The sequence below is a fragment of the Physeter macrocephalus genome, chromosome 21 (assembly GCF_002837175.3).
Source record: "Physeter macrocephalus isolate SW-GA chromosome 21, ASM283717v5, whole genome shotgun sequence".
In the NCBI taxonomy this organism is placed as follows: domain Eukaryota; kingdom Metazoa; phylum Chordata; class Mammalia; order Artiodactyla; family Physeteridae; genus Physeter; species Physeter macrocephalus.
Genome location: NC_041234.1, coordinates 87,422,362 through 87,449,207, shown reverse-complemented (window position 1 = coordinate 87,449,207; position 26,846 = coordinate 87,422,362). Strand labels below are relative to the sequence as shown.

At 44.1% G+C, this 26,846-nt stretch overlaps 1 protein-coding gene across 1 annotated transcript in view; it reads left to right on the top strand.

Annotated features, from left to right (window-relative positions):
* The first annotated feature begins 1,679 nt into the window (after positions 1-1,679).
* Positions 1,680-26,846, top strand: part of AMOT (angiomotin) — a 62,434-nt gene continuing 37,267 nt past the window's right edge. The window contains exons 1-5 of the mRNA XM_024128136.2: positions 1,680-2,086; positions 10,174-10,251; positions 16,851-16,999; positions 18,871-19,804; positions 26,175-26,673. Coding sequence (XP_023983904.1) covers positions 18,933-19,804; positions 26,175-26,673 — 1,371 coding nt within the window. The 5' untranslated portion in view covers positions 1,680-2,086; positions 10,174-10,251; positions 16,851-16,999; positions 18,871-18,932. The remainder of the gene's footprint in view (positions 2,087-10,173; positions 10,252-16,850; positions 17,000-18,870; positions 19,805-26,174; positions 26,674-26,846) is intronic.

Below are 26,846 nucleotides of genomic sequence, written 5' to 3'. Positions count from 1 at the left end.
TTAAAAAAGAAATCTCACCTACCCTGGATAGAAAAGGAGTAATTTATTATTCTAACTGCAGGGAGCCACATTCATATCCACCCTGAAAAGTGTAGGAAAAGAGTTGACTTTTTAAAATAAAGCCACAAAACCTACACACCTTGGCTATGAATGCTTAAAACAGATGAGCAGAATATATGATTCCCAAACACATGTGAGAATCTCCACCATGTGACAGACACAAGTAGGAACACATACATGTGTGGAGTGCTTTGTGGTTTACAGAGTTTTCACACACAATTCATTTTATTTTCATATACCAGTGCCAGTAAGTTAATAGGATATGTTTTATAGCCTTTATTTACAGATAGGAAAATGAAGGCTCAGAGAATTTAAGGGACTTAACGAAAGTCGCACAACGAAAGTCGCACAACTAGCTGGTAAGTGCTTGAGTCTGAAACGAGTTCTTCCTTTAGTTCCAAATTCCATCTTATTCTGCTATTTCTTTGTGCTTTCGTTTCCCGGTTGTAAAATGGTTGATTTTCAGTGTCCCAGGAGGCTGTTCTCAACCCTCTGTGTTCTTCAAGCAATATCAATTTTTTCGCAGCCGGGAAATGTGAACACCACATTGACACTTCTCATACTTTCCCCCCCCCTCTTGGCCTAATGAATTAAGGGGGAAGAAAAGTTACCTGTTCCCAGAGGGCCGGGCAGTGCCATAAAGGTGTACTAGAGCCGACCGACACACTGCCGCATTCTCTTAGGAGACTGAGAAACCAGGCGTCTCATCTTTCTTTTCTCAGCAGTAGCTGGGGGAGAACCGAGAGCTAGACAATAGCCTCTTGTTTAGGTTTATTAATTTTGAGGGCGGGTGGGACAAAAGAATCGGATCGACGACGCAAGTAACCAATCGCAAAGGAATCCTACGCCAGGATTCGCCAACCGATAGCTGCCAAAGAATGGTGGGAGGGATTTACTCCTCTGGGCCGGCTCCGCCCAGGCCGGCCCTCTCAGTCCGCCCCAGAGGCGGAGGCTTGGCAGAGCCCCGCCCACGCCACCCCTGCCGCCAGCGCGGCCTGCCAATGGGAGGGGGGCCGGGACGCAGGGTGGCGCGGGGGAGGAAGGGGGTGGCTAGAGGGAGTGGAGGAAGAAAGGAGGGTGTCTCGCCGAGTTGCGACCTGGGTGGGGGCCTGCTGGTCATAGGAAGCAAGAAGGGAAGGAAAACGAAGGATCGCTGCTCCTTCCTGAATTATTTTAAGCAACCTTTGCGAGAAGCTGCTTTTCAGCATTTCTATTATTTGTTTTTCTTCCTCCCGCTGTGGGGCGGGGAGCTGCACTAGCTCTCCCACGCGACTCCGCTCCGCTGTTGCCGTACACTATTATTGGAGTCTTTGCAAAACCCTTTCGTTCCTCCCAGCCAGTGCTTGCTTAGACTCTCAGGGTTACTGTAACCGAGTCGTGCCACTTTAGTGGGAGGACCAGAGTGAGGGCCCCCCCCCCCCGCCCAACCGCTTTCGCCGGAGCGGCCGGACCCCGCCGTTCGATTGTTTGAACTTCCCCGCCCCCTAGCCCCGCCTCTCTCCCCCCCCGCCCCGAGGGTACAGGCAGACTCCCTCCCTTCTTTCCCCGCCCTCTACTCCGCCCCACTCCCTAATCCACCGCCCCCCGGCTCCTGGGCGGTCCTAGCCGCTCACCGCAAGAAGAAAAGCCACCCGTTCGTCCCCCTTCCCCTACCTCCAATCCTTTGCCCAGGAGCTGCCTTCATCGCAGTCACGCCCCTTCCTTCCGAGGAGCTTTCTGGCTGCCTAAACTGGTAGACCCCCTGATTTATTCCTCCATCTCCGCTCCCTTTCGCCTCATCTTCTCTTAGTTCTCACAGCCCCCTCCACCCCCACCTCCAGTCTGTCTCGCCTCGGACCATCCGCTGCTCCACCCTCCGGCCCGGTATCCTGCCTGTGCACTGCCACCAAGGAGATCCCGGACGGAGCAGCGAGGAGGGGAGCAGCCGGGAGTTGGGGCTTCCCTCCTGCCTATCCCTGGCCTCTGGCCCGGGACCGAAGCCGCTTGAGCGAGCAGAGTCGTCACCTTGTCTGCGTTGCCTTCAGGGGTAGGAGACGCGTGGTTACTTTTCGCGGGGAACTGGGGCAGGAATCCATGGTGGCATGAACTTGATCGTAACCTCGGCGTGAGTGAGTCAATCTAGATGCGTGTGGGGATGCCTGTGTTCTACTTTGCTGGCCGAGAGTTTTCCGGTATGTGCAGCAAGTTAAATAGGTTAAAGAGTCTGCGCACCTTTCCCCGTCCTACAGAGATGCTAATGGGTACCACTACTAGATGGTACTTTTACTTTCTTGCCTCCTGGGGTCCTTGTAGGTCTCTAGGTCATTAAGCACAAAAGGAATTAAAGACCAAAGGAAACTTGAGCTACGTTTAGCTCATCTGGAATGTACGCGCTTATCTCAGATTGTTAGATGGTTACTCCTAATGCTTGGGGTTGGGGTGGGGGCTCACACTCCCCTCCGCCAGGGGCTGTGAATTCTTGAAGCCTTAGCCTGGAGTGATCTGCAGTGCTACACTCTTTTAGGTATATATGTGTGTGTGTGTGGTCGTGAGGAGAGGGTTGCCCCTTATTTGCTTTATGGATGTTAGTAACTAGTTTTGCCTGATCATGCAGGTGTGTTGAGGGTCCCAAGCCTGGGACACTGTACGTAGGTACTTCAACAGCAAGATGGACTTATCAGTATATGCAAATGAAGAGAAGGAAAAGTGAGAGGGAAAGTGACAGTCTTTGTAGACTGAGCAATCCCTGGTAAATTGCCACTAATAATAATATAATATCAATAGTAATTTGCAGCAAGGGACTAAATACAATTAAATGAGAGAGGAAAGGGCAGTTTGTGAAAAACGGCATTTCCAATCTTTAGCATGTATTTTAGAATTTTCTGACACCTTGTGTATCAAGTATCTAATTTAGTTTTCCTTCATCCTCCCTGTCCTCCCCCATCCCCATGAAGAGTGGAAGTCGGGAGGCAGATTAAAGCTTTTAAAAATATAACCTTCTTCTCCCATTCCGAGAGGAAGATAATTAGTCACCATAATCTTCAATAATGGAGGGCTAAGTGTATGTAAGTCTCCTTCAACTAGGCTTTGTGAAAAGTCCTTTCTCAGGACAGTCTTTGTGAAGCTTTCCCAGTTAGACCTTTCAGCACGCTCACTTACTAGCTAAGAACAGTCTGAAATACCATTTTGGCTGTGGGATAAATCTTCACCCATCTCCCACCTACCTCCAATTGAGCAAGCGTGGAAAACTTATAAGAATGGTGGTGTTCAAAAACCAGTTACAAAGATGTCCCCAACACATTGCTTATTTGGGAACAAATTATGTACTTATATTTTTACCTAATTTCATTAGTTGGTTTTAATGGGGGAAAAGAAAGCAGCAAGGAGAGAAGGAACACTACAGGGTGACAATTTTAAAGGCGATCATATTTCAGATCAGCTGGAAAGGAAAAGTTGGCCTGACCAAACTACATTTTATAACTGGCCTGGGACATTTTAATAGCCAGGTGGTTGTAGAGTAGTTGCATCTATTTACAGATGATAACTCAGGTTCCAGCTATTCTGTATGGGTTTATCCGGTGTCATTTACAGACACTTTCTGGCACTACATCATACTTCATTTTAAGATACTTCTTTCTTTGGAAAAGTCTATGGCTCCGTAAAATTGAAAGTGCTTTTTCCTACTTCATAGTCTAGATATGAAGTAAACCTCTGACCATGCTTAATATGTAGAGTAACTGTTATGTGAAAGTTGTGGATCTGTTTACCTATTTAAAAGATTTTAGAAGGGAATTTAAAAATTCACATTCAATACTGTTTTGGATTTGGAAATTGAAATCTCATTTCTGGTTTATGAAGTAGGATTTATTAGACTAATGCATTAGTAAGGCGTTTTGTGGAGTTGCTTTTTCTGAAGTTTTGTAAAGAACGAATCAGTCTCTTTCTAGAATGCCTTAAGAACAGTTTATTCAGAAAGCAGAGGGATGGATGCTATGACCTTGAGGTCCCACTGAGTGCCAGAATTCTAAGTGGGTACATCTGCTTCTGTGCCTCTCCTAAGAGCCCTCTCCCAGGGCCTGTGCCTTCTTTAAAAGGGTGTCTTTGTAATTAAGCAGCCCTTCTCCCCTATCCCCCTTTCTTCCTCTGATCCAACTTTTTAAGGGCTTTTTTCCATTTGGAGACAAGAGGAGTTTCTCACATTCTCCTACTTTCCTCTTAAGGTTTCTTTTGCTTTCTCCCCCCGAAAGTGCCCCAAAGTTCTCAGGATGGTTAGAAATTTTGTTTTGTTGGGGTGAGGGTGTGTTACCAATGAGGAAGTGTTGAGGATATATTCCTTCTTGAGAAATGTTTGTGACCAGGTAGCCTCCTCCATGGAGACTGAGCATTTGGAATGCATGAGAACAGTCTATTCTTAGGGACTGTCTGGAAGAAATTGTCCTTTGCACCCATTAAGCCCAGCTTAAACCCACTGAAAGGAGTGGAGAGAGGTGTGTGTGGTCGTGGCTGAGCCTTTTAGGATGGTAAATGGGTAAATGTTCCCAAATCTCCTATTACATCACCTCTTTCCCCCATGTATTGAGTGGGTTTGGAGATCTGCTTGACAAGTTAATTAGCTTGGGACTAAACCAATTTGTTTAGAATTGTGCTCCATTGATTTCCTGTCCCCAGGAATTTTCGTTGGTGGTTTACTATGATGTGTTGTCTTTAGTCTTGCTTACTTCTTCGTTTCTTGCTGCCTTTTGTGGACTTTGGTCCAAAATCTAGGGTCCCACCCCCAAGTCAAAGGTTAGAATTTGGTCTCAGGAACTAAGGGGGCATTAAACAAGCTGCCCATACTGCTTTACTCTCCTCCATGGTGGGCTTCTGACCCCTTTTAAAACAGAGAAAGGAGGGATGTCTCCCCTTCCACACACAACACACAAAATCTGAACTAGAAAAAAGGAAAAAGCAGGAAAATAGGAGGTCATTTGCTTTATAAAAGAATCCACTACAGTTTTCTTTGAAAGAAATAGCTTTCCTAGTTAGTGCCTTTGAACTATGCCTTGATATATAAAAATTCACTATAACTGAGACTGCTCAGAAACATATTTATTGCATAAAGGAAGGCATTAGAATTGTGTTGTAATGATTATTTCTTGAATTAAGTGAGGCCATTATTTGGCCTTTGAAATCTTTTAGTTACATGGCATGGAGTTAATTGTCTAAATCATTCTGGCTTGTAATAATGCTGGCCACGTTTAGCCCCAGCCTACATCTACTTGTAGAAGAGAGCTGGTATGATTTTCTGGAAATATATCAGACTTCATGGATTTTGGTAAGTCTAAGGATGGGACTCTATCCCATATAGGTAAAAGATTTAAATTCTAGTTGTTGTATTTGAATAAACCAAGGATCTAGAAAATTTTTTCTGGTATTCTGTTCATGTATCTAGCAAGGCTATCGAAAGTAATAGCAACTGATGCCATTTTTAATCAAAGAATCCACAATAAGCTTTCCTAGTGAGCCTATTGGTGAGAGGGACTTGGCTCTGGGCCCAACCTAAATCAGTTTACCACCCTTAGCAAGTTTCCTCCTCTGTAAATTGTGGGGGATTGGACAGGGTGATTTTGAGAACCAGTTATCAAAAGCTTATGGTTCTCTTCTTAGGCCTCGATTTCTGGTGTGAATGTGAATGATTCCTACTAGAATGAGGTGCAACGGTTGTTAGAAGTGCAATCATGTAGTCACCTGGATGTAAAAAAACACACACAGACACACACACAAAAACCTCTAAGGAGATATCAATAATCAATACATCAATATAAATGCATTGTGTTTTGTATTTTAACAACATATCAAATTAAAAAGCTAAGACCCTGCCCAAACTTCATCAAGAATCCCATCATCCTAGCATATCACCTGTTTTCATCTTTCCTAGTTCCTTTCAAGTCCTTGTTTCTGTACTTGTATGAATTTTACAGAGTGAAGGTCATAGAAATGTACAATGCTGCTTTTAAATTTTAAAAGCTCACCTAAGACTTAGCTTTGTAAACCTATGTGGAGGAATGAAGTCAGAACCTGACTGAGTACATGCGAGGAATCACACACGTTTGTTCCTCCAGTGCCAGAAGAAACTAACAGATTTAGGAAGTAATCCCTAAACCATTTCTGTAATTTAGGGTGTTCATGTATGTAGCAAGGCTTTTAATTCTACTCCCTTGACCTCATTACCCTTCCTCCACTCTTTTTAAGCAGAAAGAAAACTAGGATTCACTGTTTACTTTGTCTAAATCATTAGCAATGATCTTAAATCACTGTATCACGATATCCCATCAAGAGTACAAATTTGGGTAGACTATGAAATCTCCCGAATGAGAAAGGAAAAGCGGGAAAGCACAAAAAATTTTAATAGCTTTGAAAATAATATGTTTAAATTAGAATAAATAATAGTAAGGAAACTAAGGGCTTTAGATAATTAAATAAAAGACACGTAGGTGTAGCAGGATGACCCACACATAAGAGGTTCTTCGTTTGAGGCTTTACCATATAATGAAAGTTCAGTTACATGGTCCTTTAATTTTCCTTTGATAATGAAGGTATAGTATACATATGATCTCCAATTTTGGATGGACTCACTCCTGGAAACCAATGGCTCTTCATAAATTAGATTAAATTTCATTAGCCAGAATAGGAAAGTAAAGTATGGGTTTTAGTACTTAGAAAGGACCAAGTTAAGTACAGGAACATTTTTTATGATATATGTTCATGGGGAAAATGCAGATGGATATATTTGCTAACATCTCCTAAGGTGATTTTTGAAAATCTACTTTTTTTTAACTGTATAGGCTGCCCTTGACATTTGTTAAGTCACTTTCACTATTGCCCCAACTCCATGAAATATCATTAGACTGCATGACTTGAAGCCAGGCTCTGGGTTTCTCTGCCCAACCCTTTCTGACTTGCCACGTGACCAAGGGTAAATGAATTAGATGCTCTGAGCTTCAGTTACCCTTCTGGGAAGCAAGGATATTAATATTTCACAGAGGTGTTTAGGCATGCTTCATATTAGGCACATGCTTTGAGGTCATTGGATGAAAGGTGTCTGCCTGATGGCAGAGCAGGCTTATTATAGGGTTCTGAGCAGGTGTTCACTTTTAATGAGCTTTGCTCTCTTATACAGTGCCCTTTGGTGCCTCAAATGCCTTACTGACTATAATTGATTGTCCCAACATTTGTATTATTGACCCTCTTGGCTTTTATAAAAAATTAAGCATTGTCATTCTATGTGGTAAGTTGAAGTTCTAATAAGAGGACTCTAGCATCTGCTGGGGTGATGAAAAATAGCTTCAAAAAGAGACATTAGTTGGTATGTGCCATAGAGATCAGTGAGTTCTTCAAAGCTCTTCCAAAAGATTAAAAAGAGTAAAAAAAATTCTGCATGTATCTCGTGTGTGTGTGTGTGTGTGTGTGTGTGTGTGTGTGTGTGTTTTAAGGGGGAAAGTTTTGAGTAACATTTGCTTGTGACACATACTGATGATAGCCAGTAACTGAAACCCAGCCATTGTAGTGTTTTATACACAGCTGGTTTTTATTAATGATGGAATATTTATGCTTGCTGTACAATTCGTGGCTCATTTCCATGTGTATGTCAGAACTTAAATACCCCCCAAAGCAACATTAAGATAACATTAAGTATAAATGTGGCCAAGCTAGAAAGGGTGGATTGGGGGAGTCCTCTTTATTCTTTTTGGTGTTGCTTCAGATCACAATAACTGCCCCTCAACTTTAGGCATTGATGCTGATCTTTTTTTTTTCCTTTATATATCCCATAGCAAACTTCACATTTTGATCCTTTTGATATGGACAAATGATCCCCCCCCTTTCATAATGCAGATGAAACTGATGTATGTGTTTTTTAAGAGCATATTTTCCCTGCACATGCTTCTCATTATCCGAGAGGCCTGGACTCAATCAGTAAAGGAGCAGAGAAACCACATAATTGAAAGGAGAATGACGGTGGTGCATACTTGGAATATTTGTGGGAAGGAGATTGCTGACATCAGAAAATGTAGTGGCCTGAGTGTTAACAGCATTGAAGAGAAATAAGCTTTCCGTGTTTCTGTGCATTGAGAATTATTTTTAAGGGGATAAAAATATGGGCCAGGTTTGACATCCTTTTATGAAGTTGCCCTGGAAACTTTGATGAAGGTTGTTATAGAATGGTTCAATTAAAACCTTCCCCATTAGGAAGCTAATTAGTACATCACTTACTCATTTTGGTTGTTTTCAAGGGGCATGGATTTGCATTGAATTAATGACATTCTTTTCCATGTGATAGCAAACTAAGATAAAAATCACAGATGGGGAAAATTATTTAGATTGCCTATTTTGAAGAAATCTAATCTCCTCTTTATTACATTTAGGTTTTCAGTTCAGATTTTTCTTTCACTCTGTTTATATACAGTGATCACATTTTAGTTTAGTAGCCAGTTTTACTTTCTGGATCATGGGCTGTAAACCAAAGCTTGTTAATTTGAGTTTCCCATATGAATTGAAGAAATATGACAAATGACAAACCATTCTATTAAAATAACAATTTGGGGTTTTTTCCTCCTACAATTAGTTTCTCTTTGGTGTGTGTGTGTGTGTGTGTGTGTGTGTGTTTGGTGGAGGCAAATTGCTTTTTCTAAAAATAAATTTATTTATTATTTATTTATTTATTTATTATTTTTGGCTGCGTTGAGTCTTTGTTGCTGCGCGTGGGCTTCCTCTAGTTGCAGCGAGCGAGGGCTACTCTTCGTTGCGGTGCACAGGCTTCTCATTGCGGTGGCTTCTCTTGCTGCAGAGCATGGGCTCTAGGTGCGCGGGCTTCAGTGGTTGTGGCGCACAGACTTAGTTGCTCCACGGCATGTGGGATATTCTGGGACCAGGGATCGAACCCTTGTCCCCTGCATTGGCAGGGGGCTTCTTAACCACTGAGCCACCAGGGAAACCCTTGCTTTCTTTTTAAAACAAAAATTTTTGGAGCTAAGAAAAATTTGATGACTCCCCCCCCCTTTACCCCCTAGAACATTCTGTCTGCCTCAGTCTCTCAGTTAGGCTTCCATTAGGACAACGTGATGACTTTTCTGTCCTGGTACTTTTTGTGACTACACTGAGTTGTTCTCCCTTGGCAGCCTGAAGGAGAGTGGTTATGATGGGAACTGGAGTGCAGAATTTCTAGCATGTTCTTTCTACTGTACTCCATCTTATTTAGGGAAATGAATACTTGCTCCTGAGGGTTCAAGGCCATTTGCAATAGAATAAGTGCTCTGTAGCTAAGCATGTAATATGGGTCTGCTGTAGTCTTCCTTTCTCCCATAACTAGTAAGGGACAGTCATTCTGTACATATATTCCCTGATGCTATGCCTGCGGCATATGCCTGCACTAGTTCTGGAGAGTAAGTTGGGGGGTTGGCTGAGTTATCTAATTTGTAGTTTAACTGATTTCACCCTACCCCTTCCTGAGAAGTCAGGGTCTAGATTTAGTTTTGCAGTGGCAACTCAGTCAAGACAGGTTCCTGGGGCTTGCAAGTCAGAGGGAGGAGGAGAAGCTGCCTTTGGGGAGTGACTCAGGCCCTTTGGTATGAAGATATGAAATGCTGGCTTCTGTCCATGCACCTGCTGGGTGCCACACCTGCAATCAGCACCTGAGCCCCACTCAGACACAAAAAGCAGACTGAAGGCAGATGGAGCTCCCTTCAAAAGGGGTACAACAAAACGGGGAGCTCCCAATTATGTTAGTGGAGCATGACTGTGAATGATTACATCCAGCCGTTCTAGTGTTGGTATGGGGAAATGTCTTAGATATTTTCTTACAGGTGCAGTGCACTGGCTTGCTCAAGAGACTGTTGGAGTCCCTAGGGAATTTGCTTTCCTAATGAATTTCTCCTGTGAACTGTCCTCTTAATAATTGGAGAGTCAGTTCTGTAGAAGTTTGTGTCTAGTAACCCAGCACAGGGCAGGAAGTCACAAGACCTGGGTTCTGATCCTGGCCTCACCAGTAAGCCAGAGTGAAACCTTGGTCAAATTAATTATCAGGAGCTATCTGTCCTGGACTTAAGCTTCTCCGGTTGTAAAATGGAATTAATCACATCGGCCTTTATTTCCTCACAGAGCTGCAGAGAAGGACAAATAAGATAACAGAAGTGAAAGAGCTCTTGTCTCCTTAGAAGAAAGGCTGAGAAACTTAAGGTAAGAGTATTATTGTTATTGCTATTCTATGTCTTTCATTCCTTTTCTTCTCTTTCTGTTGCCTCTAGCAAAGTCTTTGGAAAGTAATAGGCAATTATTAAACATGCTTTATGTACCAGTTGATATTTTCGGTGTTGGGAAGGGTACAGAGGAAAATCATGCACCCAGTCCATGCCCTCTAAGATTGCAACTTCCATTTCTGGCTCAGCCTATTATAATGATTTCTACCTGGGTACTTAGAAGCATAAAAGACAAGAATTAACTTCATTTTTTCTCTCTGCATTGTAACTGGGGACTTCTGTCTCTGGAGTGGTGTACTACAAGGTTTAGATTGAAGGTATCTGGGGGAAAAACCATGCAGTGTAAATAAAGGAATTTCTCTCTCACTCCCACATTTGCAAAGTACCTGACCCTTGAATGATCACTTTTTTTTTTCAGGCGTCTGTCCTTAGCTTCATCCATCCTTGGTTCTGTTCTGCTATATGATCCAGCCCACTCTTTTTTTTTTTTTTTTTTTTTTTTTCTCACGGTACGCGGGCCTCTCACTGTTGCGGCCTCTCCCGTTGCGGAGCACAGGCTCCGGACGCGCAGGCCCAGCGGCCACGGCTCACGGGCCCAGCCGCTCCGCGGCATGTGGGATCTTCCCGGACCGGGGCACGAACCCATGTCCCCTGCATCGGCAGGCGGACTCTCAATCACTGCGCCACCAGGGAAGCCCTAGCCCACTCTTTGACCTTAGCTGTTATCCATATGCTAATAACTCCCGAAGATGTATATCAACCTATCTTTGACTCCTCCCTTTTCAGCTTCCCCAACATTGGTTATCAGATTCTATATCTCCTACTCAGCTCATGAGTTTTTTCCTCTAGGAAGTTTTGCTCAGGTGGCCCAGAGTTTTTTTGCAGGGTCCTCTGCATTGCCTGAGCTATCTGCTCGTACCTCTGGTTTCCCATTGGATTGTGACCCCTCTGCTTGACTGGGAGCTCCTTGAGGACTGGACTCTGTTTTATTTCTCTTTTTTATCCATCCTAGGGCCTATACAGTACCTGGCTATAGTAAGTGCTCAATAAAGTTTGTGGAAAATATGGTGATAAATGTTGTGATAGAGATGTGTGTCCAAAGTCCAGTAGGAAGACTGAGAAGAGAGAATTAAATTTCCATATTGAGCAGAGCTGGAGGCAGGGGGAAGATGGAGAAGGACTAGGGAAAAGTCTTCAAGGGGAAGGTGGAGAGCGGAACTGCCCTCTTCTGAGAGTTCTGACAAAGCAGCCCAGGAAAGAAATGCTTGTTGTGTCTGCCCTTGCTAAGACAGGGGCATCTCTGGCCAGTCCCCTGCCTTAGGACTGGATGACTTTTATGGTCGGATCTGCAAATAAACCTCTGTTTATAACACATTGACCATGTAAGACAGGTGCCACTTAGTCATATAATATTAAACAAGGCTGACCTTAAATGTGCCTCTTGAACCGTGGTTGAAAATAGAGGTACACACACAGGCTCATGGGTCATGTATGCTTAGTTCTATACAGCAAAATACCCTTTAAAATATATTGAAGATTGGTTCTGAAAATTAACAGATTTAAGTCTCAGAATGTAGCACATTGGGTCACTAGAACCGAATGTCTTTGAGCTGACTGTCAGATCTTTCCAAGGGCAAAAATGAAACATGATATCAGCCATTACAGGCCATGAACCTGTTCTCACCCACCTGATGCTTTTACTAATTAGCTTCTTGGCTGGGTGGCAATTTGGGGCAAGTGCATGCAAGCTGGATTCACAGGGGAGCCCACATTCCACTCTGCCATTTCGCAAGCCACTGGGATACTACACTGCTCCTCTTGGCTTCTTTCCCTCCCAGGAGTCCTGATCTGCCCTGGTGGAAAAATGGGAGCAGGAGAACTTTTCATTAAATGGAGAGATTTCATGGGGCTTTTGGTGTTTTGTGAGTTTTATTTATTTATTTTTTTAGTGGGTTGTCTGAAAACATTCATGTTCCTTGACCCATTAATTTCACTTCCGGGATACTATCATTAGGAAACAATCCAAAATATTGAAAAAAAGGCCAAATCACAAAGATGTTTTTGTAACATGACTTAGACTAGCAGAAAATGAAAAGCAATTTAAATCTCTTAATAATTGGAGAATGGGTTGGTGAATCTTGATACACTGGTTTAATAGACTATTACACACAATGTTCGTTAAGAAGTCTATGCCACAGCATGGAGAAAGTGCTGATGACTAAGTGAAAGGTAGGACCCAAAATGATATGTACATTAATATTCCACTGCTTTGTAAAAATACAAAAACACATAGGAAAAAACTAAAGGAAATATTCTATAATGCTAACAATGCTTGGGTTGAGGTGCTGGGATTATGAGTGGTGTTTTTCTCTTTGTTATCAATATTTGCATGTTGTGCTTATATTACTTGTAAAATAAAGTAAAAATAAAAGTGGGTAGTATGCCAGTGAAGACAGGAGATTGGTAAAGCAGGCAGCTTGTAGGTATATTCTTAAACTTTTCTCAGTTTATGCTCAATCTGATTTCATGGACTGTTTATACTTTTTCTGAGGCAAGAAGAAATAGGACATTATGGTGCGATCTGTTCCTCCCTTGGAATGGGTGTGCGTGGAGGGAGGTGGAGGGGTGGTGGCAACAGGATTCTCCTTGTTACTCAGTGCTCCACTGCTCATGTACACTTTAGGGTTAATCACCTTTGTTGCCTATTACCATGTTCAAGCTAATTGTTTTAGAGTTCAGAAGAGTAAAACTACCAAATTGACCATGCCTTGAGTTATCATCTTCGAAACAGATAACTGACACTGATCCAAGATTTGGAAATGCCAAGGACTTATTGTGGTTCTTAAAATAGTTTTCCAACCTAATCTAGATAGAAGTAAAGATAGGAGCAAAGAGGTGGGACCGACTCAAAGCCTGTTCTTAAGCTAGCGCTGAACTTAAATAACAGCAAGTGCCAAGTTGGTATGATGTTGACAAGACCTAGAACAGGGTTCTGGAAACATTGATCAGTGGAGATTCCTGTTGCTCTCCAACCTACCTGCATATCGTGGCCTAAAGAGGAGAGATTTTGCAGGGTCCTTCTGCCATACTTCTGGCTAAATGCCTTCCTCTTACGTCTTCGAATTTTCCCTCCTGCCATTAACATTTTACTTACAATGGAATTGGAAAATTGAAGGTAGCATTAAGCCAGGTTTATAATCTGTTAAAACCAGAGTCAATTCAATTTAATTAATATTTATTAAGCATCTTCTATGTACGAGCTAATATGCTAGATAATATATTGTAGTGGAAGTGCTATTACCCTAGGAGTAATAAAACCTGCACTCTGGTCCTGACTCTGACCACTTTTAAGCTCTGGCAGCTTCATCTATAGAAAGAGAGGGTTGAAGCACTAGATGGTCTCCCAAGAGTCTTTCTACTCCTAGCCTTTACTTATCTAAGGACACCTGCACAAAAGACTGAGTTGCAAATAAAGGGTTTAAAAGAAAAAACCCTTACTTCATAAAATTGCTGTACCCTTCTAGAAAAAGACCCCTTTGAAAAAACAATATTCATAGATAATGTTTATTGAGCCTTTACTATGTACCAGGCTTTGAGCTTAGCACTTTACATAGATTACTTCCCTTAGTCTTTATAACAACCCTTTGAGGTATGAGCACCGTTAGCCCTATTTTGCAGATGATGAAATTGAGACTTAGGGAAATCAAGAGACATGCATGAAGTCAGTTAGTAAGTCATAGATCCAGGATTTGGACTTGGGCAGTGTGACTCTAGACCCAGGCTTTTAACCATGGTATTTATACTGCCTGCCCATTACCCAGTGAAAGTTCAGGGATAACCTGCAAAGGGACCATTGTTTCTTACCTCCCAAAGGAAGCAATTAGTATCTTGCATTGCAAGACTCTTGGGAAAGCTGTTCTCTAGGACACTTCAGGCCACAATATGGACCAACATGAGAGGACATGAGAGAATTCAGTGGGCTGTTTTGCATCTTTGTGTGGGAGGTTGTGTGTGTGTGTGGCGGGGTGGAGGCTGTGTGTGTGTTTTATGCACAAATACATGCACGTAGGTATAGGGAAAACTTTGAACTGGCTTCTTTCCATTTAGCTGGAAGTAAAATGGTATGAAACAAGTTGACCAAGATTTAGCCGAGAAACAGGTTTCCTAGACTTAGATTCTTTATCCTGGTTGGTGGAGTGAGGGGTGGGGGCAGAATAGGAGGAGGAGGTAGAAGGGATAGAAAGAAGATCTTATAGGCAGATTTCAAAATTAATTGAAGGGTAGGAATTCGGTCTGCCCTGCCCACCTTGTAATGTTGATTTTCTGGGTCTTGGCTTGGGAAATATCTAGGCTCTCTCTCACTAATGTGTTTCATTTTGGCTCAGCCCCTCAGGTATACTGGGAGTGGCCGATGACTGCAAATGGAGTAAGAATTTAGCTTGGCCTTGCTGCCCTGTTGTTGTTACAAAAGAGTTGAATATATAGATTCAAATTGCATTTTTAAAGAGCGAACCATGGATATCCTTTCTTCCCCTATCAAGTATCCTCAGGGACAGTCTGTTTGTCCAGGGGAAACAAGGTTATTTTATTGATTGAAGATGATGTCAGACCCCTGGCAGTGGCGTGATTAAAGCTGTGGGCAGATTAAAGGTTGCAGAGTTCATAACTATTTTAATTCTTGCGCATGAGACAAGGAATCTTTTCCTTTCCTTTCTCTAATAAATAAATGGAGTAGTGTTCCCCTTCTTATGTGACTCTTATCATGTAGATGAACATAAGTTCTTTAAGGAAAAAAAAATCAGTAAACTGGAGAGGAATCAGCAAAGCTTTTTTCTTAGACGGATTTCTTTTCCTCTTTTAAACAGAAACAAAAAAGGACAGGGGGCGGGGTGGTGGGGAGGGACAATCTGTGTCCGGTTGACATAAAGTGGTTTGGGTTTTGAAAAGGATATGGAGGAGAGGGGACAAAATTAAAGGAAGAGAGTAAGATTTTGGATATGTAAAGTTTTCTTGGTGAGGAGCTGGGTGTCAGGAGCAAGCCAGTTAAAATCAGCATGAAGAATCTAAATAGTACTGGAAAAGAATTGTAGTGGTTTCTCACCAGGGGCTCAAGTTTAAAAGCCTTGGGCTGTTTTCTGCGTGTTTCAGTTGAAGAAAAAAAAAGACAACTGTTTTGTTCAAAATTGGACAATAGAAGCTCGGTGGTTATTTACCATAGCTCTGTTAATAGCTCAGCTTTGATTCCAATTAGAAGTTGTTCCTCTGTTTTGAAATTAGGGGAGACACCCAAAAATAATTACCTTGCATACTGGAGATGATTTTGCTTTTGCTTGTGATTATACATTGGACCGAAACAAGATGGAAAGACAAATTTCCATGTTTGTTCACTGTATATCTGTTCATTTTATTTTTGGCAACATTGCAAGGAAATAATGTTAAATTAATCACTGTGTGGTTTTGTGGATTTTTTTAAAAACTTGGATGTTTTGGACATGCTCCCAAAATACAGGGATACTTGTGTGCTTCCTTTGCATTGCTTTGCTCCTCAAATGGTGTCCCTGGTGCTGATTAAAGGCTTTCCTTTGAGTGATATGAGTGAGTCATGGCTAGGCCAGGGCAGAAAATAGGAATGTAGAACATGTGCCTCTCACCTAAACACAAACCCTTCAGTTTCATAACCATTTTGGTTGGACCTGCAGGGCTTTTCTGAGGGTCAAAGGAGTAATTCGAAATGAGGACTATGTCAGATCCATATCTGGTGGGCGTTTGCATCTTGTCTCTATCATGTGAGCCCCGTAGTTTCCTTTTGTGGAGATACTGGGGCAGTGGAAGTGCTGAGAAAGCAAGTTGAGGCATCTTCTTGGAGAAGAGTTGCTGCTATGTGTGGAGAAGGGCAATCACTTTTGCTACTCCAGTAAGAATGGATGGGCCATCGATCAGATTGTAAGCTCTGTGAGGGCAGGAACTATGTGTTGTGCGTCCTTTGTATCCCTCATTGTGTTTAGCACAAGGCTGGCAAATGTGTGGAATAGCCAGGATGCAAGAAGTACTTAACGACTTGGTTGAAAAGAAGCTTGGGTTTTCTTCTGCCCCTCTGAGGCTGTAGCAGTTAAATCAGGAGCTTCACTGAGTGTTCTTTTTTTGTCTAAAATCTACCTTTTGATGACTGCCTTCCCTTCTGGGATGTGGGCCAGTGAGCCTCACTCACCTTTCCTGCTACTGATAGCAGTTTAAATGTTGCACCCAAAAGGTGACAGTGGTTATAGCTTTTGTTGCCACCTACCATTCCAAGTCAGAATGGAAGCAGCTGCTCCTGGGGGCTGTGAGGCTAGAGCAGAGCAATCCTGAACATTTCCATCCCCTGGAGACTGGACGACCGACCCCCTGAACACAGCCGCTGGAGAGTGAGGTTTCTTTTTGTCCTTGTGGAAATGGACTCTGCCACTCACATAAAAGGCAAGCACGCGGGAGGTAAAGTCATCCCCTTGGAAGGACTGGTTTGGTTAACTGTTGGCCATTGGTGGCAAAATAGAAACGACGTTTTTATTTCTCCCTCCCTCCCCCTCCTGACCATTTCAGAGTGACCAGTGGTTGGACTCTTGGCGGCGCTTACCCTGAACCTGAGTGTTAGGGGAGAGGGAATCTGCCGTTGCGGTCTCTGGAGCTGCTCATAAGCAAGAATTCCCTATCCTGAGCAAGGCTTTAAGCCTAAAAGAAAGCAGAAATAGGTATGGACCATCGGTGTGAGTGGGTGCTGGTGTGTGCGTGCGAGCCCGGGTGTGTGCAGGGCGGGGCGGGTGTGGGGTGGGAGGGGGTGGCGCGCTCTTTTGAGTCTGCATTTCCCTGCCTTTCAGGAAGGGTTTCTAAGTGATTTTGTTTGAACCATACATGCTCCCATTTCTATTTTTTGGAGAGAAGAGAAGTAGTTTTCTAGTCATCTTTCCAGTTTCAGGCCAGCAGAAATTTATATGTTATACCTGTCAGCCTAATAGAAAATCGCAATCTGACAGTTTAAGTACAGGAGTCCCAGAGGGTCACTGCGAGAGAGGGAAAGTGGACTTAAGGGTAGGTTGCTCAGCCCCTTGGTGCGTACTTTCCCCCAAAATATGATGAATGGGATTTAAAAGGGGCCTTTGGAAGGTTAACTGTGGGGTGAAACTGCTCAATAGAACAATTAGAAACCAGGTAGCAGTAATCATGCAAGAAGTGCAAAAGGAGAGGGGATGACCTTTTCCCATCTACCACACACATCTTCTGGGTCACTCCCTGCAAGACTAAAGGACAGGGGGTCATGTTTCTAGAGAGACTGGAGACTATTTCAAATCATAGAAGTCAGGGCCTGGGAGCCAGGACTCCAAAGTTCTCATCTAGGAACCCGAGGCTGGTTAGGTTGACCTAATTGTGACTTTTTGTGTGACATCATGTCCATTCTCCAACACTACTTTAAGATCCTTGAAGTGAAAGTTTCACTATTGAATATTAGTATTGAATTGCAGGACTTAACATGACAGATTCTGTCCAAAGATTTTATGAGCCTCTAATGAATTTGCATAGACTATGCTGTGCAGAGAGAGAGAGAAGAGAGAGGTCACCTACTACCATTTTTCAGGTGGGAAAACAGAAGACAAGAAAAGAGGAATCAATTGCTTAGGTTAACCTGTAAACCCATAGCATGATTAGAATTTGAGTCTTAAGTTGTCTTTACTACTGATATCCATTTCACTCAACCCATATTATTTCCCTAAGAAGAATTGGGGTGGGGGAAGGAATATGGTAATCATACCCTTTCCAGAAGGATGACCTTTTAGTTTTTCAATTTCTAAATGCTGTCAGTGGCACACTTCAAATAAAGAGGGCTTCCCCTTTAAGCTCCTCCTACCCAACAACAACAACAAATTCTCAATGACTATTTCTGGATGGCTGAAAGAGAAACTTTGTCAATAACAATTATCCCAAGCCCTTCTCTTACTAAGCCAAGGAGTATCCAAAATGGACAATACAAAAAGGATTTAAAAAAAAGATATGTTTCAGAGTTTTATGAGATCAGAGAAAAAGATTTGCATCAAGCAGAGATCATTTCTATCTGGTGCAAGCCAAGCTCTCTTCACTTTTTATTTATTTGAGTTATTATTTGGCATTTTGTAGCTCCCTCCACATGCTGAACAGCTTTACAGATCTTGCCTATGGGGTAATTTCCCTCACGGTCCTTCCCCCGCTGCCACAACCATAAGAGTTGGATTTTTCATTTCAGTAGAATACAGAGAGATGAACTTTGTAAGGACCTAGGAAAATTGCCCTCTCTGATCACCCTACTTGGCTGCTTCACGTTTCCCCAGTGATTTTAGGAGTTAAGTCAAGATTGAATACTTAACCCAGGCTAAAAGTAAAAGAGGAAACAAAGGGCTTTTATGCCTCCAAGTTCCTCATCATGTCAATGTTAGAGCCAGAAGCCACCAACAATTAACCGATTAATTCTAGATTCAGTTCTCTACTTTGTCTCTGCAGTGGAATCCTCACCCCCCAATACTCATTTTCTTCCCCTTTAGAGGACTGATTTATCCATCACCTGGATGTTAAGCTTCCTGTTTCCCCTTCCCAGGTCAAGGGCAGCCCAGGTGCCCAATTTCTCTCTCTCTTCACAAGGCACCACCAGCAATAGAGATGAGAAATTCTGAAGAACAGCCAAGTGGAGGAACCACAGTATTGCAGCGTCTGCTACAAGAGCAGCTCCGCTATGGCAATCCTAATGAGAATCGCAACCTGCTTGCCATACACCAGCAAGCCACAGGGAACGGCCCTCCTTTCCCCAGTGGCAGTGGGAACCCAGGCCCTCAGAATGATGTGTTGAGTCCCCAAGACCACCACCAACAGCTTGTGGCTCATGCTGCTCGACAAGAACCCCAGGGGCAGGAAATCCAGTCAGAAAACATCATCATGGAGAAGCAGCTTTCCCCTCGAATGCAGAATAATGAAGAACTCCCGACCTATGAGGAAGCCAAGGTCCAGTCCCAGTACTTTCGGGGCCAACAGCATGCCAGTGTCGGAGCTGCCTTCTATGTCACTGGAGTGACCAACCAGAAGATGAGGACTGAGGGACGCCCGTCAGTTCAGCGGCTCAATCCTGGAAAGATGCATCAGGATGAAGGACTCAGAGACCTTAAGCAAGGACATGTTCGCTCCTTGAGTGAACGACTAATGCAGATGTCACTGGCCACCAGTGGAGTTAAGGCCCATCCGCCTGTTACCAGCGCTCCCCTCTCCCCACCACAACCCAATGACCTCTACAAGAATCCCACAAGTTCCAGTGAATTCTACAAGGCCCAAGGGCCACCTCCCAGCCAGCATAGCCTGAAGGGCATGGAACACCGAGGCCCCCCACCAGAGTATCCCTTCAAGGGCATGCCACCCCAATCTGTAGTGTGCAAGCCCCAAGAGCCAGGGCACTTCTATAGTGAGCATCGTCTGAACCAGCCAGGGAGAACAGAGGGGCAACTGATGAGGTATCAGCATCCCCCTGAGTATGGAGCAGCCAGGTAAGAGAGTTCCCTTTCTGTCATTCCCTGACCTCATCCCCAACCAGCTTCTGCTGTGTGTTGGGAATCTTAAGGGAAGGAATGGGCAGGTGTTTGGTATAACAAACTCTGCAGTGCATGGCTGGCCCCTGGCTTAGCAAATTTCCTGCCAACCTGAATTTCTAGCCTCTTCAGCCATCACTAGCCCTGTATTAACATACCCTTGACTTCATAGGTTGAGCATGGCCCCAACTGCCTAGTGGCTGAACAGGAACACAGGTCTTGATTTCAGCAGCTTTTCGCTGTCCAGTCTCCTCAGATATTGAAGGAAGAGTCAGTGTTCCTCTCCTTGTGAGTTATTAAGCCCTTCTTTGAGGGGAAGTAAATTATCTTGCGCTTGAGTCTGGAATGTCCTGTCACTTTCATTTATTCTCCTCCACAAAGCTCTCTTCACTAATTTTTGCAAACAAATCTTTCTGCAGAATTTGTATGATTTTCTCAGACACTAAACAAACATCCAGATATTATTGTTGGAAGAACTATATATGTGCAGGTTCAGAATGTGACTTGCCTTGTACTTCCTTGCAGTTCATGAAGTCTGGACTGCTTCATCTTTCTTCTGTAGAGAGTTTGTTAGCTGCCGGTGACGTTTTTAAACATCTAAGTCAAATTCACCTCATATCATATAGATGCTAAAATGCAGAAAGAAAAATATTCCCATGGCTTCTGTACAACTTGCCATTAGTGCAGGAGGACTGTTATGTATATTCATTAATTCCTAAATGTACTTCTGAATTATTCAGGGACCCATTGACTCATTGCTGTGTCAACCAGACCTTATGGTTCTATGATTCTGTTCATTGTTCCCATTGTTCCTGTTAGGGCCATGTCTCCAGTCAGGAGTATTTCAGCATATGGGACAGAGGGAAGGTTTCAACCTTGGGCAAAAATGATGGCAGTTATGTGTGGTATTCCTGCCTTGTTACCATGGGTAGTTATGGGTGGCTTTTTTCCATAGGCAGCCCCTAGACGAGGCCTGTGATCTCTTTGATGCCTAACTTTTTGCCTCCTGTCCCCTCTTACTCATTTGGGAAAGAGTCTCTTGGCTTGAAGTATAGTGGGTGACTCAAGAAAGAAGGCAGTCGGGGTGGAGTAGGGTGAAGGTAAGAGAATGCACCTGGCATTTCCTGGTATTTCATTTTTTTCACCTCTAGGTCCTGTTTTTTAGCCAGAGGCAATTCACTTTGGGCTCCACCCCTAACTTTGCCAGTTTAGGATTTTTTTAATTCCTTAACCCAGGCTGATTTCCTAACCTTTTTCAACCTCCTCTGTGCAGCTTTCAAAGGGCAGGAGCCTAATGTCTGATAAGTGGCTTGAAACAGGAAATGGGGTAATGGACAGGGCCCTTCCGGTTTAAATGAGCAAGAACCCAATTCCCATCTGCCCAACGAAACGGAAGACCCAGGGAGGGGTTGGTCCATTGGACTGCTTAGCTTAATGGAAACCCATCCAAACCAGCAACATGGCAGTGAAGCTGGGGGGTTTTATTTTGCTCTTCTCATCAGCATGGAAGAGTGTGTGGGACTCCCTCCTGTATGTGAGTGGGCTGTAAGTGTATTGCCTTGTGGGAGGGGAGTGTGTTGGCTGGGGTGTTGAGCCCCGCTCAACACATGGCCCGCCTTCCCAGGAAAGCTATTTTCAGAACTCATTCACCAGCATTGTTTGTGATCTGAAATGACTCCCACAGTGTTTGAAGCTAGATAGAAAAGCCCTTTGATCTGCCTAAAAAAATATTAAGGAGCCCAAAGAGAGATTTTTTTCCCTCCCCATACTGATTAAACCACCAGAGAAACTTAGCTGCATATATTTATCCGGAAGGTATTTGTATTTTCTCCTCCCTCCTATGTTATCTGTGGCTCTCTCGCTCTATTCCCCAAAGCAGTAGATTCCACGCTGATTACCCTCTCTTGAGCGGTATTTTAATACACAGGTTTGCTGGAACAGTTTTTTTTTTTCCTCTATGGGAGAGGAATAGGGTGCTTGATATGCTCAAAGAATAATCAAGCCTAAGACAGTCCTAACCAGAAGATGCTCTTTGTGAGCTCTGGGTCTGCAGCAGACAAACTCTGGCAATAAAATTTTTGCAGAGCCTGGGGTGAGGGTGTGGCACCTATTGACAAATTACTGGCAAGGGGAGGTCCTTGAATTGCTTTCTGTAAGTATACCATTTTTAGGTGGTGGCACATTTTTCCTCCTTTATTTCCTTTAACCAACTAGCTGGACAGTTTGTGAGTACCTTTCCAAGTAACTGCCGCTAGCACCAAACGATTAGAAGACAAAATCCTTCGTTCTTAATCCACAAATTACAGATCAAGATTCAGAGTAAGCTCTTTGAACAAATTGTTGTTCAAAAAACCTTTGTTGGCCTTTAGAGGTGCGGTGAAATGCTAGAGATTTGCTGTTAAAATGAACAAAACGTTATAAACAGTCTTTTTTATTACTTCATCTTCCCTATGCCCTCCTCCCCACTTAAAAAATAAATATCCTGAATGCCCAGAACTCCAGATGGGAAACAAGGCCAAGCCATCTGAAGAATTAAAACTTTTCTGAATCTTTGTCTTTCTAAGTGCTGAGCCTTTTCTGCATCCGGGGTTTATACATTTATCAACCGCTTTTAAAAATTAAATCCTTTCTGTTTGTAAAGCAGCCACCTCCTTTCAATTGTTGAAATCGTGCCCAGATCTGAGGTTTCTTGAAATCCTTTTTTAGTGGAATCTAAGGGTGACCTAACTCTGTAGTTCAGAGCGGAGCTGGTTGTGCAAGAGAAACAATCAGGAATTTGCAGCCCTCTCCAGGATTCAGAGAGTAACCATCACAGAGCCTGGGAAAGGCACAGTTTCTGTGGGGAGAATAAATTGGGTTCCAGGCTGTTGGCACCTGCTCTGGTGAGAGTGTGCATGTGCGGGCTTGCACACGTGTAGGCCAGGAGTGTATAGTGTGTGTTGGGGGTGTGTGTGGGGGGCTGTGTGTCTGGGAAGGGCAGGGGCTCCAGTCAGAGAGGTGGCAGGGTGGAAGTTGCTGTGTCAGCTCAATGGATCTGCTTTTGCTTTCCCTTTGTGTCCTCACAAGCTGTCTCTGGGAGGAATTTCCCCCGGCTTTGAGGAGATGCTGATTTTGGTCACTGGCCTCTGCCCTGCGTGTATGTCAGGTCTTCTTTTCTGCAGAGCACCTGGGGCCCAGGTTGTCTTAGGAAGGAGAAGGATGAAGGGACGGAAGGGGCAGGGAGGCAGGTCAGGGCGTCCATGGGATCATGTGATTGTGTTGTCTACAGGCGGCTTGTTGTTCCTGGTTAATGTGTCAGTGGGGAGAGATTCCTGCTATTACTCTGATTATTTTTTAATCTTGAGTGTAGTTTTGCTTCCTCTGACATTCCCCCAGCTCGCTCCCACTCCCGTCATTCCTCGGTCGCCTTCTCTCAGGGGGAAATTCACAGGAGTGTTAATACTGTCCTACTTTTTCATGGTGGGCGGATGCCGGAGTCCAGATGGAGTTCGTTGGCTGGAGGGCTTTCTCTCCTTTTGCAACTGCCCAAACCTTGCTTCGTGTTTGCAAACCTGCCAGGGACGGACTGCGTTGGTTTTCCCAACATCACGGTGCACTGAAATCTGCTCCCTTTTCCAGCCTGGGGAACCCAAGGGGCAGCTGCTTTTTCTCCACTTATCTTTAGGCAGAGCCCAGAGTCGTGGCCGGGGCCACTGCCATCCTGAGCTTATCCTACTCTGGAGACCTCCTCCCAGAGACCTTGTGTTCTCTCTTTTCCCGAGGCCCCTGGGAGGCCATGTTCTGTCCAGGGCATGGAGGGGCCTTTCAGGAGGGAGGCCAGGGCAGGAGGGAGGCCAGTGGCCGGTGTGTTTGAGAGAGACGTCTGGGTTGCTGATGGGACCCAGGGGAGCTGTGGGAAGGAGGCCCAGTTCACAACTGGGCATTCAGTCTTTAAAAAGAGAACACCTCCCGGGCCTTGGGTTTCCAAATCGTGGCACTGAGGATGAAGGTTAATATGGTCATTTACCCCTTAAAATTTGAAAGCTGGATTGAAGAATATGAAATTTAAGCCCCTCTTTTCTGCGCAAGATATACAAAAGCCCCAGCAAATCCCAGGACATCATGCTTTAACTCTAGGGATATATATAAATTATAATAGCTCTTACTAGAAGTGGAAGGAGAGCACATAGTCCATTTTACTTCTGAGGAAACTGAAGATCTACAGCATGAAAAATGCAGAAAGACTCCCCCGCAAATAAGTTTATAAACAGCTCCCAGGTTTTTGATTGAATGAGTGCTTTGAGCTCTTCAACATAACGGTTATGTATGGTAGCAACTTTCCAGTTGTAATCATAAAAACCATGTAAATTCTTCTGTCTACAAAAACTTTTCCCTCTTCAATATTCAACAATTATTTATAGTGACAGATGTGTGAAATTGGAAGAATGTGGGCACACCAGATGCATTGATGGGGCTGAGAGACAACCTTCGGCTTGAGCAGGTTTGAGGGCTCTGGCGAACATCTGGGTTATTGGATATCTGTGAGCAAGTGTTTGGAATGGTTTTGTAGCTGTAAAAATCCCTCATAGTGAGGATCTCTTGTAGAGAGAGATAAATGAACAGTAATGACAACTGGAGTATGTGTGGGAGGGATGTGCTTTAGCATCTGGAATGCCTGTTAAAAGTTAATTGCTCCTGGTGATTTGTCCCAGTTTCACCACAAATTTTATGCAATTTAGTGCAAAGATTAAGTGGATATCCCATAAGTAAAATCACTAACAGGGTCAACCATTCTCATTGGGAGGTAGATATGAGGCTCTTTGTAATTCCTATGGAGCTCAAAACTAAGAAGAGTCCAGTATTTTTGTAATTCATTTGTGACCTCGGGAACAAAATAGGTTCATGCAGATGAAGTAACTTGAGCAAGGTTACACAGCTAGTAAGCAGTAGGAAAGGTCTCCAAACTCTGTTGGGATCCAGATCCTGTGCTCTTAGCCATCTGTCTTCCCTGGATTGAGAAATATCAACTATAGGACAGGCATCCACAGGATGTGGGAGTATATGAGGGTAGCTGGGTATGGGCTGGGGGGTGCACAAGTTTTTTTGTTTTCAGTGTATACCGACATATTCTTCCTGGTCGTGGTGATGGTAGAAGTGATCCATCTGCATACTCTGATTGTTTCCCTTAATGGCTGATAGTCCAGTATTAGGTACAAAAATGGAAGAGTCACACTAAACCACGTACCAAAGTTCTCTTTCTAGAACTTTCTATAAGCAATAGGCTGGGAATCTGAACATCAGTGGAAATCATTGCATTATAGTAGTGGAAAGAACCAGAAAATGGGACTTAGGCTGTACCCTAGAACTGCCACTAACTTACTCTGTAATATTTGGCAGATCACTTCCCCTCTCTGTACCTCAGTTTCCGCCTCTGTCCAATGACAGAGTTGGACTAAAGGATTTCTTTAAGGCCTTTCCAGTCCTTACATTTTGTGATTCAGTTAAGTCAAAAATAGTATGGTAGTGTTGCCTGTAATCCCCTCCAAATCTTGGGATTATTGCTGCTAAAAGGCATCATTCAATTATTACCTGTAATCAACAATAATTATTTGGTGTCTCTAATGTAATAAGTATCTATATATCCTCAAGTAATTTTTTGTGACTATATGAATTATCCAAGAGAATTGCAGATAACACGATGAAGGGTTGTTTTGACGACGGTTTGCCGTTTCCTTCTGCGCAAGTGGAACGAACTTTCTAACTGTGACTCTTTCTGTGTGCTGGGCCACATATAGAATGCCAGCAAAGGGTTAGTTTAAAATCCTGAGGTGCCAGTTACCTAGTTGAAGACGAATTTGAAATGCTTCCCCTTGAATAACTAGTGTACATGGATGCATCACTTAGATTTTCACAAAGCAACCTTTGAGATCATCTGGTTCCATCCTGCACGGGATCACACTCTGTCGGTCAGGTATTCACAGGACCCTGTAGTCTAACCCTTCCTGCTCCTCATTTCTCAGCTGCCTGGGGACCCTGGGAGCCTCCTCGTCTCCCTTTCTTGTGCCCCTCTCCCCAGTGCCTTTATTTTTATTTTTTTAATTTTATTTATTTTATTTTTTTGTGTGTGGTACGCGGGCCTCCCTCTGCTGTGGCCTCTCCCATTGCGGAGCACAGGTTCCGGACGCACAGGCTCAGCGGCCATGGCTCACGGGCCCAGCCGCTCCGCGGCATGTGGGATCTTCCCAGATCGGGGCACGAACCCGTGTCCCCCGCATCGGCAGGCGGACTCCCAACCACTGCGCCACCTCTAGAGGGAGCTTAACCTGAGCACACCCTCCATGTTTTCCAGGCCAACGCAGGACATCTCATTGCCGTTGTCAGCCCGGAACTCTCAGCCTCACAGCCCTACTTCTTCCCTCACGTCTGGGGGTTCCTTACCCTTGCTGCAGTCTCCACCATCCACTAGATTGTCTCCTGCCCAACACGCCTTGGTCCCAAACCAAGGAGACCACTCAGTTCACCTGCCTAGGCCGCAGCAGCATTTCCTTGCTAACCAGGCTCACCAGGGGGATCATTACCGTCTCCCCCAGCCTGGCCTGAGTCAGCAGCAGCCGCAGCCGCAGCCGCCGCCACACCATCACCACCATCACCAGCAGCAGCAGCCAGGAGAAGCCTATTCAGCTATGCCTCGGGCTCAGCAGTCGTCTGCTTCGTATCAGCCAATGCCAGCCGACCCTTTTGCCATTGTTTCCAGAGCCCAGCAGATGGTTGAGATTCTCTCAGATGAGAACCGGAACTTGCGGCAGGAGTTGGAAGGATGCTACGAGAAGGTGGCGAGACTGCAGAAGGTGAGGCCCCCCTATGGGGATAGTTGAGTCTTTTTGAAATCTTATTGGTTTTTTTTGTTTTTGTTTCTTTTGCGGTACGCGGGCCTCTCACCGCTGCGGCCTCTCCCGTCGCGGAGCACAGGCTCCGGACGCGCAGGCTCAGCGGCCATGGCTCACGGGCCCAGCCGCTCCGC